The 20,912-nt window shown below is 38.1% G+C and overlaps 1 protein-coding gene, 2 non-coding genes and 1 pseudogene across 3 annotated transcripts; 2 read left to right on the top strand and 2 right to left on the bottom strand.

The window, feature by feature from the left end:
* The first annotated feature begins 4,399 nt into the window (after positions 1-4,399).
* Positions 4,400-4,834, top strand: LOC149018463 (uncharacterized). Its single transcript, XM_089154361.1, has one exon. The coding sequence runs from the start codon at positions 4,430-4,432 to the stop codon at positions 4,754-4,756; it is 327 nt and encodes a 108-aa protein (XP_089010487.1). The 5' UTR covers positions 4,400-4,429; the 3' UTR covers positions 4,757-4,834.
* A 5,440-nt stretch (positions 4,835-10,274) lies between these two features.
* Positions 10,275-12,012, top strand: LOC149018462 (UDP-glucuronate 4-epimerase 1 pseudogene; annotated as a pseudogene).
* Positions 12,013-14,725: 2,713 nt separating this feature from the next.
* Positions 14,726-14,832, bottom strand: LOC149018461 (small nucleolar RNA R71). The gene has a single exon (XR_016173218.1). It is a non-coding gene; the product is annotated as a small nucleolar RNA R71 (small nucleolar RNA).
* A 5,812-nt stretch (positions 14,833-20,644) lies between these two features.
* Positions 20,645-20,717, bottom strand: TRNAA-UGC (transfer RNA alanine (anticodon UGC)). The gene has a single exon. It is a non-coding gene; the product is annotated as a tRNA-Ala (tRNA).
* Positions 20,718-20,912: the final 195 nt, after the last annotated feature.

The raw sequence follows: 20,912 nt of genomic DNA, 5'->3' as shown, positions 1-20,912 counted from the left end.
CTTGCAATCCGCTTACATATATGATTTATTTGTATCCCCATTTTTAGTTCAATATATTTCTGATTAAAGTAAATAAATGACCACATTAGATCTGGAAGAAAATAGTTCTAACAACCATGGAACTTTTTTTCGCCGTTCGGCTAAATATTGCCAAAATTCAGTGATTTCACCCCCTGGCAAACCGAAACCAGGGGACAAAACGATATTGTTTAAATATCGTCGGTTTTCCAGCGAAATCAAATGTAAATCGTTGGGTTGAAGGAGAAGAAGAAGAAAGAAACAAAAGAGAGAACAACAACGAGAAGCAGAATGGAAGAACTACCGGTGGCTAGCACTTCGTCCTGCTCCGGCGAGTTGGCAAAAAACGGACGCTGCACCTGCAAGAAATCACCGAAGATGAATGAAGTGATGAAGATGAAGTTTTAACTTTTTTTGACATTTGCAATTCAGCCACACACGTGGTTCAAGGAGAACCATGGAATTATTAAAAATATATCTATTTTTTAAAGGTAAACGTGAATACTGATTGAGTGTGAGTGATGTTTTGCAGGATGGCAGGATATTTTCAAACTTTACATTACTTTATTTAATAGTAATGGAAGAACTGCCGGTGGTTGACACCGAGTGATGTTGACAACAAGTGATTTTCAAACTTTACATTGCAGTGACAATGAGTGGTTTTCAAACTTTACATTGCAGGTTGACAACGAGTGATGTTTTGTCTTTGTGTGGGACCCAGCTACCTCTTCCATGGTTTTAAACTTTTAATAGCAACTTGGGGCGAAATATTGCCCTTTCGCCCAGCGAACCCAGCGGAAGGCGAAATATCTTTCCTTGCTAACAACATGTAAGTTAGGAAAAAGTTGATTGGGTTGATACGGTCACATTCAATAAAGGCCTTTAAATACCTAGATCCAGAGAAGTGATTAAATTAGATCGAAAAAATTAAAAGTTTTAAGATAACCTTAGTTTTTTCAATATTATGTATATAGTGTAATCCCATTACAATATTATTATTGAATTTCACTTTACCAACATGGATTCAACTTACATATAGAGGTAGATTTCTAATATGTGCGAAAGCTTGTTGCTACTTGTTGCTCTCTATTCAGTCTGTTGCTACTGATCATCAGCTTGTAGCTATTCTTACCATGAGTCCTTCTCGGGCCCAGTTTCAGCTTCTACATTACAAACTTGCAGTCACGGTTCTACTGTGCACTAATCAATAGTTGGGCTTTTCTAGATTCTTATATTTCTCATGTATATGCTATATAGTGTAATTATTGTGGGTCCTCTCATAAAGTGACAAATAGTCACAAAAAATGTGGAAAATGAGATTTCTCTCTCAGCCACTATCTTTGACAAAGTGAAAGAGAGGAAATCTCTCTCTCTCTCTCTCTCTCTCTCTCTCTCTCTCTCTCTCTCTAAATCTTATATGGGTGACAAACCCATTAATAAGGTCGGCACCTCCTTTGACAAAATGATAAAGGAGATAAGAGATGTCCAGTTTTCTCTCTTTAACGTTCCCCTCTCCATCTATAAATAGGGGGGGGGGTTTGCTTGAGAGGAGAGAAATAAGTGAGCGAGAGAACTTATTAAGTTCAGAGTTCTGAGAGTCGAGTGAAGTGCTTTATGTGTTGGAGTAGTGGGTTTGAAATTCTTCAAGGGTTGAGAGAGGGTGTATAGGGTATCCAGTTTTGGATACAGTGTTGGTTTTGGTTATAAATCCAAGCACTGTACAAGTTTTGTATTTCAACTTTCTCATGGTGAAAATCCCATTACGCCTGTGGATGTAGGCAAAGCCGAACCACGTATATTGTTGTGTCTATGTTTCTTCCGTGATTATTTATTTTGTTATCCTTCACGTGGGTCCCACACATGTACTATTCACGTGGGCCCCCACACAGCCACTATTCACACCAGCACTATTCACAAATACCTTTTTTTTGTACTTTTCTCTATCGATCTTTACATAGGAGGGAAAAGAGTGAATTGTCTTTCTGTATTTTTTCCAACTAGTGGTTCGCATGACTGATTGTAAAAGATGTCGATGGAGGCAAGCGCCGTAGGACGGATGATCAACTTGAACGGGAGCAACTGGATGATATGGAAATCTAAGATGGAAGATTTGCTATATTGCAAAAACTTGTATGCTCCCATAAAATGTGCATTGTCAAAACTAGAGCAAATGTCTGAAGCATAATGGAAAGTCCTAGATTGGAAGGCCATTGGCTTCATTCGTCAATGGTTAGATGATTATGTTTATCATCACGTTTCTACAGAGAGTTTAACGCATTCACTATACAAAAGCTAAAAAGTCTGTATGAGAGAAAAACGGACGTCTCTTATCTCCTTTGTCATTTTGTCAAAGGAGGTGCCGTCCTTATTAATGGGTTTATCACCCATATGAGATTTAGATAGATCAGGAGAGTGAGAGAGAAAGAGTGAAAGAGATTTCCTCTCTTTCACTTTGTCAAATATAGTGGCTAAGAGAGAAATCTCATTTTCCACATTTTGGGTGACTATTTGTCACTTTATGAGAGGACCCCACAAACTTCCCTTCCGACTCATAAAGAGGGACAACTCATGCCTGCCATGCTTCTACAGTAGTCATGTTTGCCCTTTGGTAGAGCCTTTGTCATCATATCTGCTCCATTTTTGTCAGTATGGATTTTCTCAAGCTACAACTACTTCCGTTCCAGTACATCTCGTATCCATATAAGTAAGAATTCGAGTTTCCATTGTAAATCCAAACACATCCATGTAAGGTATCATTGGATATGAGATGTACTGGAACGGAAGTAATTGTAGTTTGAGAAAATCCACACTGATAGAAATGGAGCAGATATGATAACAAAGGCTCTACCAAAGGGCAAACATGATTACTGTAGAATCATGACAAGCATGAGTTGTCCCTCCTTATGATTCGGAGGGGGAGTTTGTGGGGTCCTCTCATAAAGTGACAAATAGTCACCAAAAATGTAGAAAATGAGATTTCTCTCTCAGCCACTATAGTTGATAAAGTGAAAGAGAGGATCTCTCTCTCTCTCTAAATCTCATATGGGTGACAAACCCATTAATAAGGACGGCACCTCCTTTGACAAAATGACAAAGGAGATGAGAGACGTCTATTTTTTTTTTCTCTCTTTAACATCTCCTTCTCCATCTATAAATAGGGGTGGGGGTGGGGGGTTTGCTTGAGAGGAGATAAATAAGTGAGTGAGAAAACTCATAAAGTTCAGAGTTCTGAGAGTTGAGTGAAGTGCTTTTTGTGTTGGAATATTGGATTTGAAACTCTTCAAGGGTTGAGAGTGTGAGTTGAGAGAAGGTGTACTTAGTTTTGGATACAGGGTTTGTTTTGATTATAAATCCAAGCATTGTATAAGTGTTGTATTTCTATTTTTTCATAATGAAAAGTCCCATTATCCTAGTAGATGTAAGCAAAGCCGAACCACATATATTGTTGTGTTTGTGTTTATTTCGTGATTATTTATTTTGTTATCTTTCATGTGGGTCTCACACAAGTACTATTCACGTGAGCCTCACACATGCACTATTCACATGGACACTATTCCTGAATACTTTTTTTTTATATACTTTTTCTTTGTCGATCTTTTACATAGGCGGGAAAAGAGTGAATCATCTTTCTGTATTTTTCCCAACAATTCTATTATAATATTATTTTAAGTGTCACTTTACTGAGAATATATAACTTATAAGTTATATCAAGTATGACCTCAAATTGAACTAATTGAAAGGCAAACATCAATGTAGCTAATCCCACTCCGTCTCCATTCTATTCAAATATGTGAGACATGATTAACCAGTCATCTTAAAGATCTGGACACAATTTAGTGCCTTCCTAACAGTGATACCCACCACTATCTCAACTAGCTGCATTTGAATGCCAAGCAGGGGCCAAAATATTATAGTTTAACAGAAATTGATTATTTATTTGAACTTCAATCCTTTTTAATTCTTATACAGACAATCATGGAATTAGAATTTGATAATTCGGTGAGATCATGAGGTGTCCACTGCAAATCAAGGCTGGTGACCCAAAGATGGGATCTAGCTACCTTTGTCTTCATTTTAAAATCCCATGGTCGTCCAACTTGTGGTTCCAGAAAATAACACTCATTAGAACTCAACCTGGATTACACGTTTTCTTGCCACGAAAGAGAACAGGCAAATCAACTCCAATCTCATCGCTTTCCATTGTATAACAATCCACCACGCATGCCCACCCAGTGAAAGTGGCTGGTGGCGCACTAGCACAGCAAGCCCATGCGTTGAAATCATCACCTCTCAACTGCTTTCTACATCAAACACAGAGACGTACACCTTTATATATAGATGGCTTGAACTGCTCTCCTGGTATCAATCTTTACTAGTGATTTTTCTCTTCTTGCTTTGAAATCTTAAGATAATGGCGATCTTGAAGTCCTTAACCCTTCTTGCTTTGCTTGTTTCTGCCTTTGCAGTTTTAGCTGAGAGCCGAGTTGCAAGGAAAGATTTGGGTCTGAATGACTTAGCAGGAGGCCTGGGACTTGGAACTGGAACAGGGCTGGGAATTGGTACTGGAACTGGTTCTGGGTTAGGTGGAGTTTCGGTTTCTGGGTCTGGGTCTGGCTCGGCTTCTGGCCTTGGGCAATCCTACTCTGGTTCAAGGTCTATCTCTGCTTCTGGCAGTGATCAAGGAGTTGGAGTGGGTTCTGGTTCTGGGTATGGACATGGAAGTGATAATGGAAACTGAGTCAATATATATATTGTGCTTGTTTATCACCATGCATTGTTCTTACATAAATAAGATGGTGTGACTTCTGCAATAAAATTGTGTTTTTACTTAGAAATCTTCATCTATGCAAATTGAGTACTTGGAGAGTGTTGCTCTCAAATCTTCTGTTTTATTGTTGTTACTAGTTTAATTAGCTATGAAATTAATTAATGATCAAACCTAACCTCTATGTGATTCCCTGAACAAGTGTAGTATGGTGGGAGGGTAACCACCTTTTCTGGGTAATGACAAGTATCCATGCCTTTAACCATTCAACTCTGAACTAAAACAATGAAGGGTCAAACTTGGGACCTCACTTTCCCTAGCAATGGTCTCTTGCCAACTTGACAATCTCCCTTGGCGTTCAATAGTAGTGCATGGAACCTTCATATTAGTCATAAGTTCATGCTTGAAAATAGGAATTTTGAAGACAATTCACTTGCAGATCAGATCCTCAAATCACATGTATACAGACATCCATGAACCAATTTTCCTGCCATATATGCACCGCAAATCTTGAATTTCCTGAAATCCCTATAAGTGATTCACAGAATTTAATGGGTCAGAGCACTTCACAGAGCATACTGGGCCAAAGCAATTTACAAAATATGGTTTACACTTTTACTTAATGCAACTGGTCAATCATCACTCATGGGCACTATCCTCTCTCTACAAGCTCAAATAGCCTGGTTATTCCAACTGAATCTTGGTAAGTGCAAATCAGAATCCACCAACATTTTTAGAGCCCAACACAAATACTTTACAATCTCTCTCTAGAACCGAATGCAGTTTTGTCAGGTTTTTCTGCCACAGAAGCCATCTCTTCTACTGTGTCTCAAGTTCAAATCTCGGATGCTATAGCCTCTCACACATCAAATGAAATTTATTCTTCTGGGCCGGTTACATCTCCTATTTCTATTGCACTCACTAGACCATCTGCAATTATTATAAGAACTAATATGAGTTCTTCACTGGTACAACATTCTCAATCCATATTGAGGAGCTCCCTCAAGAAGATATCCCAACTGCGATGACCTTAATTTCTCATAAAAGAAAGGCTGCAGATGGTGACAATGCTTCTCAAAAGGCTTGAGTTGGATGAACAATACATTTCTGGTGACTTTTAAATAAATTAATTCTCAACCAAATTGTTGAATCTAGTGAATACTTCTAACCATTCAGACTTTTTCTTCGTCAATAAATCCCAAGTATGCTTTGTAAAATCATCTATAAAAGAGGCGTAGTAGACATAAACATCAAATGAAACACACACAAAAGGATTGCAGAAATCACTGTGCAACAGATCAGGAGGTCCACAGCTTCTTGAAGTGGAAACAGGAAAAGGGAGCTGGTGACTTTTCGAACAGCATCAACACTAATAAGATAATCATTGTGACCAAATGTAGACATTCTACCAGGTTCAACTTATTCAGTGCCTACTATAACAACATCAAAAGTGTATCGGCCAACTTATGCATGCTAAGATTTATCTTTCATTAAGGGAGGGAGTAACAACCCTGGCCTAAGGAGATTCAAACTCTTAATCTCTTAGTCATGACGTGTTTGTCTTTGTCAATTGAGCCACCCTTTGCGATTCAAAAACAAGAATTGAACACAAACTTATTTCATTGATTTGAAAAAAATGTTATTTTGCAAAAAAAAAAGAGTCCGATTAAACCATTTCTTCATGAAAATTTCTATCAAGAGACTCAGAAGAAAAGAGAAGATCAGGAACAGTGCATACAATTTCTTCGTCGTCTTGTACCTCTTCATGTGCCTTTGAATTAGCATTTTAGAAACAAGTTTAACAGCCAAAATTTGATCGTGTCGCTAACCAAATCAAAAATAAAATCCTATACTAATCTAGTTAGCATAAAGTACGGGATCGAACTATGGGGAATTAAAAGGCTAAATTACTAAGATTGAATTCAACAAGCTAAATTTAAATTAAATATATTAATTAATACAAAAACTTTAACTATGAATACATGAAGATCTTTGGGATTTCGAATCCTCAATGCTTTTCACTAACCGATATAATCCTACACTTCAAAGCAAATTAAGGATGGTCTTCCTAAATATGCTCTATTTTCTCAAGATTATCGTCATTCGCCGAAACTTGGCACCTTTAGTTTGATGAGTTATAGAACATCTTTGGCCAGTCTCAAACACAATCAACTAGAAGATATAAAACAATCTAATCAATAAAATAAGCATGGTTCATTTACATTCCAAAAAAAATGAACTAGCTATGGGGAGGTTATAGGTTTGCACCCATTCAACAACATTAATATTATCATTCCCATTCCAGTATATTAGAAGCTCTTAATCCAAAATAATAATAATAATAATAATAAATAAATATCATTTTATGATTAAAAATAATTTTTATAATATAAATAAAAAGAAGGAAAAAAAAAAAAAAAAGATTTAGGTGACAAACATATATAAATTAAAATTGAGAGGTTACCAAATCTGTCCTTAAATTTATAGGAATAAAATTAAACAAAAAATCATATTATATGTGACTTTATTTTGCCAATATTTAAGTATGCATCAATATTTCTACTATATTAATGCTTTAGATATTAGTGTGGAAATCACGTTTAGATCCAGCACGTCTTTGTTGAATTGATCGGTTGATCCTGCACAAGTCACCATTGTTAGAACTCCATAATTTTTAATTATTCCTTTGTACATAGTGGCAGCCATGATCAATTTGGTTTATATTTTTATGTAGAAGGTCGAGGATTTTTTCTCCTTATCTCTTATCATTATTTAAATAATAAAACACAATCTAAACATTAACAAAGTGGATTAGAGCTGAACTCTCTTTTAAGTAAGCTGTGAAAAGGTAATAGGAAATCGTAATCCTCTATCCTTGTGAGTAGAGAATTTCAAATTCTCACTCGCAGGCTTTTAAATCTTAGAGGTTACATAAAAACTTCTTCTTCTTCGATTGGCAATCGAGTGCAAATATTATTAGGAAAATTTTATGGGTCCGTTCCTTGAATTATCCAATATATCAATCAAATCCTTTATAGGGTGATGAAATATCAAAGACACCCCTTACTGTTAGGAAATCGTAGTTTAAGTGTTTGTGTAAGTAAGTTATATATTTCAAAAAGATAAAAATAACCTTGAATAAAAACCCTAGGCTCAACTTGTTAATTTCTTCGTCTCCTTTTACCATATGTGGCTTTTTTCTCTCTCAATTCTAGATCCTTACAAAGTTTGAGAGATATGGTTCATAAATAGTGTTTTTAAACTTTGAATATAGAGATAATATGAGGTGCTACTGATAAATTAGGTTACTTATGGGGTGATGTTTATATTAGGATAACTTAGAGGATGGAACCTAAAATTTCCCATATTATTAGACATGTTTCCTGATCTCATCAAAGCATCATTGGCACCATTTTGAACTTTCTAGCCCACTCGTCATACAATTATCCAAACATTGTATAATGACATTTAAAAATAATATTAAAATAAAGACTTCAAAAATATAGACCAAACAAGTTTAGGAGTGAAGGAAAAGGAAGAACTTCTATTCGTACAATTGGATGAGATTAAACTCTAGCAATTCTAAAACATTTAATCAACTTTCAATTTTATTATTATTATTTCTAGCGAAATGCTTGAGAAATATAGATTTTGGGTGGTACATCTTAATGAAGTTTTAACTCAAGCCACCCTTGATTTGAAGATAATAACACTAGTGTTAAAATTCAATATACTTTCCAAATGGTTAGGTAGGATATTTCAGAATAAGAGAAAAGAAAAATAAGATCAATGCAATTTAAATAAATAAAAATACATTCATGTGATATGAATTTCTAGAGATCTTTCTCCCCTTGAGAAAAGAATTGAAGGAGCGTTTTTTTTTTTTTTTATTTTTATCAATCAACTATTCTTAATATATATTGGGATAACCTAGGCTCGATCACTACTTGTTCTTCTTCGAGTCTTTGACTTTGTTTATGTAAAAAATATATATTTTTCAATAATTTTCAAATCAAACATAAATATTTGAAAGACGGGGGAGAACCTCGAGTGCACAAGTCTCCAAGCTCTAAAACTAATAGGTCTTGTGAGGACATAAAATGCAAAATATTTCAATCCTTCTAGTGAAATCTCAAGCCATGCAAGTGTTTCTCGAATATTGCAAGTTATAATCTAAGTTGTATGGGGGGAAGTCGGCGTTTGCATTCCCACAAATAAAAATCCTGAGAAAAATAATTTTCTTAGGGCATGTTTGGTTTCTTGAGTATGGAGATTTCAAAATCTATAAATTTCAAATCTACAAAGTCATGGTTCATAAAATTAACTGTTTTATTAGTTTGAATATTTGGAATGAAATCTGTAGATTCATTCTAGAAAAACATTTATGGAATCATGGTTCAAATATTTAATGTTTTTATAGTAGGAGTAAAATCTCTAGATTTTATGAATCCAGAGATTCACACAACTAAACGGATATAAATCTCTTATTTCTGAATCAAGAAATTTCAAATATCTAGATTCATATAACCAATCACTCTTTACACAATCTTATCCCAATATTTTTCTGTTGATGCCTTACACTACAATTATCAGTTTTACATGCCTCCACCTCCGGCTACAAATGTGGTCCCTACCCATACTGTAATTGTAAAAAAATTCCTACCACTTCTTAATGGAGTAAATCAACTATATCCACATATTAAATCAAATTTAACCCGTTTTGTCCACTCACGATCCAAAGGAAAGAAACAAAAGACACCTGTATCCTCATAAAAGCAGCTGGCAAAAATGAAGTTGGTAAGATTTAAGAACCAATTTTTTTCTTGTTTTTGGGTAAACGGTTGTTGGTAATAACTAATAACTAATTTTCTTTCTTTTCTTTTTTTTTTTTTTTTTTGGTAATCATTGGTAATAACCAGTTTAGTGAGAATATTCTCAGGGAGAGAAAAACTTGGTAAGCCACCCAATCACAAACCCCGATTAATAAGGATTTAAATCAATTAAACTCGAAACCACCGGCTTCGCGGCCAATATCCGGTAATCTTAGTTCTTTCACGGTCAAACTCTCTTTCTAAAGAACGACCGGTTCAACAGGTCATCGTGGACCCCACATAATTAAAGGTGGGACCCACCATTATCCATATTCCCTCGGTCTTCCTTCCTACAGGATACAACTCAAACTCCACTGTCCGCACTGCATGCGTCATCTTCCTTGATGTCTGGTCTACCACATTCAAAAATGTGAACTTCCAAAACTACCCTCCTTCCTTGCCCAATAACTCCTCATTCCAAGTGGGCATTTGAGTCAATACAGAGGAAGATGGAAAATGGAAGAAGCGAATAGGGTCTGTTTGGCTTGGCTGTTTTATCGAAACAATGGTTCTTCTTTAAACGCGTGTGGGGCACAACGCGTCTGCACTTCGGTTCTTGTGGGAGACCACTGTTATAAATAACCTTGGTGGTCGTCCCTCTATCGGCAGGTGCAGAAAAAGGTCATATCTTTGCTCTGCATCTGTTATTACCCTTGTTCCTTTCTTCTACCTTCATTTCTTTCTAGAACTGGAATAAGAAAAAGAGAGAGAAAAAAAAAAGAATAAGAGGAAAAGCGAAGCTACAGAAACCCGGAGATCCAAAGGCAAAGGGAGAATAAGATGCCGTCAATGCAAGATGAATCCTTTCCATTGACGCCGGGGAAGGTGAAGATCGAAAGAGCCCACGCAATAAATCGTCAATTTCATCGATGTTTCTCTTCTACGAGCACATTGTTCCTCTGGGCTCTCTTCTTCATCGCTCTTACCGCTTCATATCTCAGTTTTCAAAGTTTCGTCGATTCAGGTGGCCGTTATTTTGCTGCTACTTGGGGTGGAGTCCAATGGGAGGAACAGGTAAGAACCTCCGCCCATATCCGCCGATCTGGTGGCATGTCCGTATTGGTCACCGGTGCCGCCGGTTTCGTCGGTTCCCATGTTTCTCAAGCACTCAAACGCCGTGGCGATGGCGTTGTGGGTCTTGATAATTTCAACAACTATTACGATCCATCGCTGAAAAGAGCTAGAAAAGCTCTCCTTAACAGCCATGGCATCTTCATCGTCGAAGGAGACATCAATGATGTTCGTCTTCTCGCAAAGCTCTTCGATATCGTTGCTTTCACTCACGTTATGCATCTCGCAGCCCAAGCTGGTGTCAGGTACGCCATGGAAAACCCTAGTTCTTACGTTCACAGCAACATTGCTGGTCTTGTTACTCTCTTAGAAGCCTGCAAATCTGCAAACCCTCAGCCGGCAGTGGTTTGGGCTTCTTCGAGTTCGGTTTATGGGTTGAACGAGAAGGTTCCTTTCTCCGAGTCAGACCGGACGGATCAACCGGCGAGTCTCTACGCGGCAACCAAGAAAGCCGGTGAAGAGATCACCCACACATACAACCACATTTACGGTCTATCCATAACCGGCCTTCGTTTCTTCACGGTTTACGGTCCATGGGGTCGACCGGATATGGCTTACTTTTCCTTCACCCAAAACATCCTTCAAGGAAAGCCGATAACCGTGTATCGCGGAAAGGACAGGGTTGATCTAGCGAGGGATTTCACCTTTATCGATGATATCGTGAGCGGATGTTTAGGATCGTTGGATACGGCGGGAAAGAGCACGGGTACTGGAGGTAAGAAACGCGGCGCTGCACCATATCGAATCTTTAATCTGGGGAACACGTCACCAGTTACGGTACCAACTCTGGTGGCGATACTTGAGAAGCATTTGAAGCTGAAAGCGAGGCAGAATATACTTGATATGCTAGGTAACGGTGACGTTCCGTTTACGCATGCTAACATAAGCCATGCGCGTAATGAGCTTGGTTACGAGCCCACCACTGATTTGCAAACTGGCTTGAAGAAGTTCGTCAGATGGTATCTCTCTTATTACGGCTACAATCGCGGCCAAGCTGTGAATTGACGTTTTCCTCCCCCATTTTTTTTTTGTATTTTCTTCTATTTGTGAAGATTTAATTTAAAGAGAAAAAAGAAATCAGTTGTAAAGGAGTAACTGATTCGTTGCTTGAGGACACGGCCGATAAGAGAAAGCCTCATCCTCTGTGGGTTGTTTGTTTATGAACAATCTTGAAAAAGAAGTCAAATTAACTATTTGATTAACTTGAATTTGTGAATTCATTTATTGTGAATACACAAATATTTACTACTTTTATAGTAGTGTTTCACTCTTTGTTTATAAATCTAGAAAAATCTACACAGATGAATTTCTAGATTTTATGAATCTAAATTTATTTACAGGGTATAAAATTTGCATTTATGGATCCAAATATTCGAAAATTTTGAATTCATATAATAAAATATGTAGGGATTTTCTATTTTTCATATTTTTAGCGTTGCTGTGATGATTCGGCTGAAAGGGCATTTTTGTAAACTGCTGTGGTGGACTGATTTTTATTTTTATTTCTCGCATTTTAAAAGCTGGCAATAGTTTTAGGGAAACAGCGCCTGCCAGCTGTAATATTCGAAAGCGACAGCTGTGTGACGCGATATAGTGGTTGGAGCGCGGGTCCCACTGAATCTTTGGAGCGGTACGGAAATTCGTTTGGCATCAGTCCAGCTGTAAATATTGGTCAAATGTGGGAGTGCGTTCTTTTGTTTTTGGTAATAAACTTTCATTAATTTTGAGTAGAAGCCAAGGTGGGAGAAAACAACCAAAGAGAAGAGATAGGCCGTGCTGTCGAGCCCATAATCAACATGGCCTTTCGGGCTAGGACATGAGCAATTTCATTGCATGACCTAGGGATTACAACAAACTTAGAATCTAAAAAATAGGATTTTAAATGTATGATATCCGTCATGATAAGTGCCAACTCCAAGCTTACGGATATCAATGACTGTTGTAAAAGTCGGATCAGTTATTCATAGTCGGATTGGAATATTACCCCCTATCCAGACATTCTTCCAACGAATCCAACATAGCTGACCTCATAGCTAACGCTTCACTGACGATTACAGACCCGAAATTTTCATTCTTAGAGACCGCCTTGATGAGAATCCCATGTGCATTGTATAACGCGTAGCCCAAACCCATCTGTTGTGTAGTAGGACGGAAGGTTGCATCACACTTAACAAGGTGCCAATCTGGCGGAGTGAGAGCCGTGTGATTATACTTAGCCTTGAGATTGTTGTTTTGTCTTAGCACCAGATGTCTTCCAGTATTCTTCGTGTTGAAACACGGATCTATTTACAATCTCCATTGGGGATCTGTGCTTGAGCTTGAAGATAACAGCGTTTCTTGCATTCCATATTTCCCAGATGAGATAAAAGTTAAGGTTGATAAACTTTCGTGCTTCCCATTTCTCTGTTGGCATGCATTTCTTGAGCCCTTCAAGCCAATCGTTGATATATAGCCGATTCTGTACTGGCGGTCTAAACATCAAGGGAGAGAGGAACCAAACCCTTCTAGCAAAATCTCAGTCAAGAAAAAGATGACCCGCAGTTTCTTGATGGCTACATCCTCTTGAACATGTATAGTCTGCTTTGATCTGTCTTGGTCTGAGGTTTTCTCCAGTCTGAACACCTTCAGTGCAAATACGCCAGAGTAAATGATGAATTTTGGGTAATGTATAAGCCTTCCATATCATGTTTCAGATCCCACTTCTTATACTTGGGCTTGGGTTTGGAGAACAATGAGGCAGGCCCAATCCAGGCCCATCTCTCTAGGTTTCAATGTAGCCAATAGGTAATGCACACTTGTTAGTTAAACTTCTAAACTAACAAGCTTTTGCAGCTGGTTTAGAAGGGTGTCAATTGGGTATGGAACCAGTATTTGGTATGATATCATTGTGGTATTGAATAAGTGTACCCGGTGTGTCTATCATCATTATTGTACCATACTTATCCGATACAAGATAGTTCTAAAATTCAATATAGTATCGTTGTAGTATTGTTCATTTATATCCATACTGTTACCGTATCGTATATTAAGTACTATTTCATATTTATTCATTATGGATGGTACAGATGAGTGGCATGGATTTAGTCTTGATGAATGATACACTGTATGAATTGACACCCTTACCGTTTAGTAATACAAAGTGGTCTACTAACTTCATTCTTGAGTCATTTTGATGGCATGGGTTGATGAGTGATTCACGGTTCTAGGCACTGGTACCGTATCGTCTATTGATTTCGTGCCTTATTCATACCCATAAAAGAAAAAGAAAAAGGAAAAGAAAAAAAATTACACCTTATTCATTTCGAAGGATGGATGGATAAAGGGTGAAGTCTAAAAGTACATATTTTAAGGGGTGTTGATCAATACCTTCATTACCCTCGAGTCTTCTAGAAGGGTGGGATTAAGCTAACTTTACAAAACAATTCTGGAGAAACAAGGCAAGGGTCTTATGGAGATCCGAAAAGGGTTGTGGTTGAGAAAGAAGATATGAAAATAGTTATAACCACATCCCTACAGGGTATAATTGTAATTAGAACATTTCAATTGTAATATTTGCATTAGAGAGGGTTGTTTAGGTTAATTTTTAAAAATCCTCATCCCTCCGATCCCACATGTGTAATTTTTGTTCGAAAGATCACGTGGATTGGGTTCAGGTACGTCCTAAATTCTCTCTTTTGCAGTAGTTATTTTCTTTTAATTTTATTTATTTAGCTTTTTTTTTTTTCTTGTTTGTATACATGGTCGTCAATTCCTAAACCCTGAGTTGAGTCCGCTTGCTTTAGAGTTAGAACAGACCTTGACTAACCTTAGAAGGCAAAGAACCATGGCAAACAATGAGCCTCTCAATCGATGCTTTAATGTTACTTCTTTTCCCATTCTCCCTTAAAGATAAAGCTAAGCATTAGCTTTATTCGTTTGACAACGTTAAAATTTTTCACTTGAGTAGAAATGTAACAGGAGTTACTTAAAAAAAAAAAAATTCCCCATTGGTCGTACCAATAGCCTTAGGAGAGCAATAACGAGTTTCTTACAACAAGAAGGAGAACAATTTCATGAAGCATGGGAAAGACTTAAAGAATTACTTAGGAAGTGCCCCCATCATGCCGTTCCTAAATGGCAATTGGTTCAATGCTTTTATGATGGTCTTAGAGACCGACATAGGAAAATGGTTGATTCCTCTTGTGGTGGGACTTTCATGCACAAAAATGACAATTCAGCAAGAGAACTTTTTGAGACCCTTAGTGAAAATTCTCAACACCATGCTTTAGCAGCCTAGGACTCGATTCCATCTATTGAGCAACCAAAGAGGAGCGGTCTCTATAAGATCAATCCTACCGTTGAGATGAGCACTAAGGTTGATTTGCTATCAAATAAATTGGATTATCTCTTGTCATTAGGACAACAAACCCTATATCCGTTTCTTACAAGTCTCTCTCTACTTAATCAGATTAAAGCATGCACTTTATGTTCTAGCATTTTCCACAATGTTATTGATTGTTATTTGGCTACTCAATACCCTGAGTTCATTCAAGAGCATGCACATATGGCCCACAGAGTTTTTAAACTGAGAAATGACCCATTTTTCAATACATACAACCCAGGATAGAGAAATCACCCTAATTTTTCATGACGAAACCTAATGCCCAATCCCTCTAATCAAATTCCTTATAGGCCACCTCCATTTAATATACAACAAAATGCCTATAGGAATGAGCAACCATTAGTTGCACAACCCTCACAAAATTCATCATTTGAGGATAAGGTACTAAAGGCGCTTAGTGGACCAGAGCAAAACACTCAATTGTTACATTCTCATTCTCAGTCCATTAAACCCAACTTGGTCAACTAGTTAATGCCATTAGTAGGAGGGAGGCTGGCCAATTACCTAGTCAGACAATTAGTAACCTTAATCATCAAATTGGGTCTAGGAAAGAACATGTCCAAACTGTGAAATCCAGCCCAAACCTAACAAGGACACCCTGTCTATTTTGGGTGAAGAAAGGTTTGTTTAATGTTTGACCTTGAAGTTGGACCTTGATAACAGTGTTGCTATCTTTGAAAATCTTAGGAAGTCATGTTAGACCTTTCCCTTAGGGTAGATCCAATGTCCCGAAGTGAAGGAAGTGGTCTCTGTGGGCCCTCTCTGTAGAAGACATGGTGTTTGACCCGAAACCCATGGAGTTTGATGATGGTGCTCCATACTTGGAAGCATTGTCAGTGTTTGATAAGAAACTACACCTTGAAGAAGGGGAGTTTAGTTGATGGACCTAATGCACTCCCGGACTTGATTCGAAGGTAATTCTCTGACCTAGACTAGTTGATTGAGTTGTAGGAGAAAGCCCAAGTGAATTTGAGTTGATCTGGCAATTCATTTCCTTGATTTAAGTTGTTGTTCTTGCTTGGTCGATTGGCCAGTCAACCAACCCAGTCGACCAAGCAGTCTGCAAGCTGCATTTTAAGCCTGAGAATTTTGAGTTCTACTTAAGGGGACTTCGTGACTATAACCCCATTCTATTGCTAGAACTCTTTGAGAACGTGGAGAGACTCCTAGCTCTTAGGCCCCTCCTTGTCATTGGTGAAGGTCTTCTACAAGAATCATAGCTTTTCTTCTCAAATTTCTTCTACAAGTTATGTAATCTCTCATTCACTCTCTAATCTACTCCTACCTCATCTCATTCTTGTTGTTGGGACTATGAAGATGGTGCTACAACCTAGCAACCACCTCTTCTTTTGTCTCTCCTTACATTTGTATAAACCTCTCTCTATTCTATCAATGCTATGCATCTCATATTTGATTCTTAGCTTACAGTCTTATGATTTTCTTCACATCAACATAAATTCTTTCCCTAATCTGATTTCTCCAGCACATAGGCCTGATTACATGTTAGTATGTATCTCTAATCTATTACTCATTATCCCATTGATTGAATTCCCAACTTCCCTTTACATTTGCAATTGATTTCATTGAAGAGCATGATTTTTGCAAGTTAGAAGTTAGGGTTTCAAATTGGGGATTCTTAATTTGATCATTGTTTTATGTTAAATCTTCATTAGATAGTTTTCATTTACTGTTCCTAACATCCCTTTCAAATTTCGGAGCAATCCGAGTCCCGAAAGTTAGGTTTCAGATCAAAATTCAGAAATCTGCCCTGTTATTGTTCACATGGTCGACTGTTTGGTCGACTGAGTTAGTCAACCAAGCCAGTCAACCAGCTGAATGCAGCTTTGAAGTATTTGTCCAATTTGATCCGTTTGACCTCCAATTTGCTTGTTTCTTCTTTTGATTTTGCACATATGATTGTCTAGGGTTGAAGTACTAACCTTGGGACCATTCTCCTTGATATCCGGACCATCTTCGATTCGAGTTAAGGGAAGGACGGTTGTTACCATAATTACATAGATTATGTGAATCTTGCTACTATGTTGGAAACTTAGTAGATTCACCTTATTTATCGTATTTCTTACATTATATGACTGCTATAAGTACTTCAAGTACAGTAGTGCCATGTTTATATATTCTTTTGTTATCAGGAATATTCATTCTTGTTAGTTACATATGCGATTGATCATGTTATATTAAATATCTTCTATATGATGAAATATCGGTTGTGTATGATATGATTGAATTGGGAATGTGATTGATTAGGTATGATTTGGGATTGGGGAATGTCCTTTTGACATTTCTGTCATTGAAAATCTGAGAGAATAGTATGGGATGTTTCCGATGGTGCCCATTGACGCTTTCCTAGATTGTTGGATGTCATACATAGAGCTTGTCTAGCGGTGTTTGGCTAGGGTGTCCTTGTTGTATCAAACCCGATTCGGAAGGGTATTGAGACCGAACGACCCGTGGTAGCAATGTGGATTTGTAGGCACTCAAGAGTGGTAACCAACCCTTGAGAGGACATAGATCACATTGCGGATACTCGTAAAATGCCATTTATTGGTAGAGTTGCAAATAGCTAGATTTGGGCTCACAAGTGCTCGAGACCGGTGAAATGATCGTGAGAGGACATGAGAGCTTCCCGTCTATTATTTGTGGATGACCAATAGGGTTGATGAGTCTGTAGTCCGAGTTGGTTGTAGCCATAGGATACGTGACTCTAGTGTGAAGGATACGGAACCGAGTTGGTTGGTGCCATAGGGGAAGTATCTGGATCTGACTTGATACGACTAAGTAGATGACTTGCATTGGGCTAGGCTTGACCTTGACATGCGCCAATACTTAGACCAATGGTGATGTGAGAGAGCGGTGACCTAAACCCCAGCCAATGAATGTCCCGAGGGATACAGACCCAATTACCACCGAAGAACCCAAGATATCTAAATGGTTGAGGGAAGAGTGATTTGAGACCTACCCAAAGAAGTATGGTGCTATGACTTAAAACATGTCTGCCTAGCATACATAGAGTTAGATTTATAGATGCATTGTCTGTTTCATATCATATTGCATCATGCTATGTTTTGTATCATGTTATTTATGTTATTATGGAATAACTTGCCTTGCTAAGTTCTTTTGAACTCACTCCTTTTTGCAACACATTTTGTTAGATTTTCCTTCAGGTACTACTGCTGTTGACTATGATGGTCAACACTATGAAGACCAAGTTGATGACTCATACAATACTGCTTATGGTGACTACGTTGGTGAAGACTATTAGTACGAGATTGATACTTATCAGGAGTAGTTCGACTTTTGCATTTGTGTGCCGGCAATGGGATGTCGTCCCATTCTCTTTTTGACATTTTATTTGATTCGTTGAGACCGTAGTTTAGTTTATTCCCCTTATTTGGGAACCGATTGTAACCTTTACTTTTATTCGATCTACCTTACAAAGTTGTTGTAGAGTGGGTTTCTGCCTCATTCCGCATTTTGACTATTTATTTTATTGGTATCTTTTCCGCACTCTGATGTCTTTTGTGATCCTTCTGAGATCATTTCTTGACTTCTATTATTAAATTACTTGAAAACAATGATTTGTTCTTGCTTTTGATTATATTATTGTGGTAAGTGGATATGATCGTTCTTGATCTGGATCGTCAGGACCATGGATCACTCCTCCGGGTATTCCATATAGGGAACCGACTGGGTGGATTTTGCGGGATGTCACACAAATAGTCTCTATTGTGACACATAGTGGGAAGGAATATTATGCATCTTTGCCTACTCCTAAGCCATTGCCCATTGATCTTGAGAGTCAATAAGAGATTGATTTGACCCATGAAACTGGTGATGATGCACACAAACCTAGTAAAGAGACAAAACCTGTGAGTATTCCCCATCAATTTCCTCGTAAGGGTTGCCCATTCCGATTGTGGAGGATCCTACTCCTAAGTCTTACATTCCAAAAGCTCCCTTCCCTTAAGCTCTTGAGTCCTCAATTCCAGATTCTAGAAAAAATGCCAAGATGCAAGAGATGATTGATTTATTCCAACAAGTTCGTATCAATCTCTAGTGCTTCATGCTGATTGATTGGTTATTAACTAGGACTACTTGTTATATATTTGTTACTCCTTATTAATTCCTACTTGGTGTTGGTTACATATTAATTGATTTGGGTTTGGGAATGTGAGTTGTCACTACTTTTATAGTGGTTGTAACTCACAACTATATTGAATAAAGTTGGTTTTATTATATCTTTTCCTGAATTTCTTTATTTCCTTGGATGTAATGCCCCAAACCCTGCTTGCCTAGTCTTGTGGATTGGATGGTTAAATCTGATTTGCACTTCCACAACCCTTAAGCTTGATTTTTGCATATCAGTTATAATTTTCTTAGCTGGAATTTTAATTTCGTATAGTTCTTTAAGTTTGGAAATTAATTGTGTGCTTTGCCAAACCCCTTCCTTTATGATTGAGAGTCCTTTGTTTTGTAGAATACTTTATGGTTGCAACAGGGTCAGGCTGGGCCTAGCTTTTGCAATCCCAAGCCCAACCCTATATATTCTAATCTAAGCCCATTATTGCCCTGATTGGCTTTGTCCCTAGCCCTAATTGGCCCTATTTTTGGCCCTGGCCCCAAGGTTCGAAATGTCAACCAAAACTGGTGTGTTAGTGGCCGGCAACACCATTGACACGATGATATTTTGCTGATATTTCGACGACTTTTGGCAGTGGAACTATCACCGGAAATCCTGTTGCTTCACCTAAAACCACAGAGAGAGAGAGAGAGAGAGAGAGAGAGAGAGAGAGAGAGAGAGAGAGAGAGAGAGAGAGAGAGAGAGAGAGAGAGAGGTTGTAGGCTGGAGAAGAACAACAACGGTGAGGACTGTGAGGTTTTTCCGTCATCGGAGTCAAAGAAGGTGAAGAGCCAGCATCGAAAATTTCGATATTTGCTGATATTTCGCCGATTCGATGATTTTCTGGCGACTTTTCGGCGATTTTCGGTTGCTGTCATTTTGATGCTTGGTTTCATGTCGCCCTTCAGCGACATGCCGAATTTTTGCCGAGATGTTGCGATATTTCGGCGACATAATGTACCGTGCCTAGCCCTGATTGACCCTATACTTTGGCAATGGCCCTAATTGGCCCTGTCCCTAGCCCTAACTCTGATTGACCCTATACTTGACCCCGGCTTTGATTGGCCATATCCTTGTCCTTGTTCCTAATTCATTGAAATCAAGCCTCATGGTCAAAATTAGGACCAGAATCAAAGCCAAAATCAAGGCATGACAGGTTGGGACAAACTCAGTGAGCCAATGAGTAATCCCAGGGCTGCCCTTGGCCATAGTCAGGGCTAAAATATTTTGGCCCTCAAACTCTATTCGGGCTCAGGGCAAATTACGGGGCCGTCAAGGCCAAAAACTTGCACCCTTAGAATACCGTAGCCTTGGGCTGTTCTACATCAATTTGGTATATGATAACCAAAAATGCAACGACATGAGTTTGAACTTTGACATGTTTTAAACTACAGCCAAAATGGAGATGCAGGGGATCGAACCCTGTACCTCTCGCATGCAAAGCGAGCGCTCTACCATTTGAGCTACATCCCCATTGGAAAATTTTGGTTGAAAAATAATTCAATTCCTAAAGTGAAGAGTACCAATGTTGTAATAAAAGTCCAATCTATTTGCCTTTTGCAAAACAGCATCTTGTTTGATGAAATTAGTAGCTTTGTAATTCTATGTTAGTAGTTTTGGGTGTATCTTAGTAACTATGAAGGTCAGGTTAAGGAGGCAGCCTAGATG

This window comes from Hakea prostrata, chromosome 4, assembly GCF_041222555.1.
Source record: "Hakea prostrata isolate BN-2017 chromosome 4, UWA_Hpros_2, whole genome shotgun sequence".
In the NCBI taxonomy this organism is placed as follows: domain Eukaryota; kingdom Viridiplantae; phylum Streptophyta; class Magnoliopsida; order Proteales; family Proteaceae; genus Hakea; species Hakea prostrata.
The sequence above is the reverse complement of the archived record's forward strand: the minus strand, read 5'-3'. Positions and strand labels throughout refer to the sequence as shown.

Bases quoted from the DNA above. Each gene is read 5' to 3' on its own strand.
- LOC149018463 (XM_089154361.1), top strand. From the start codon at position 4,430: ATGGCGATCTTGAAGTCCTTAACCCTTCTTGCTTTGCTTGTTTCTGCC.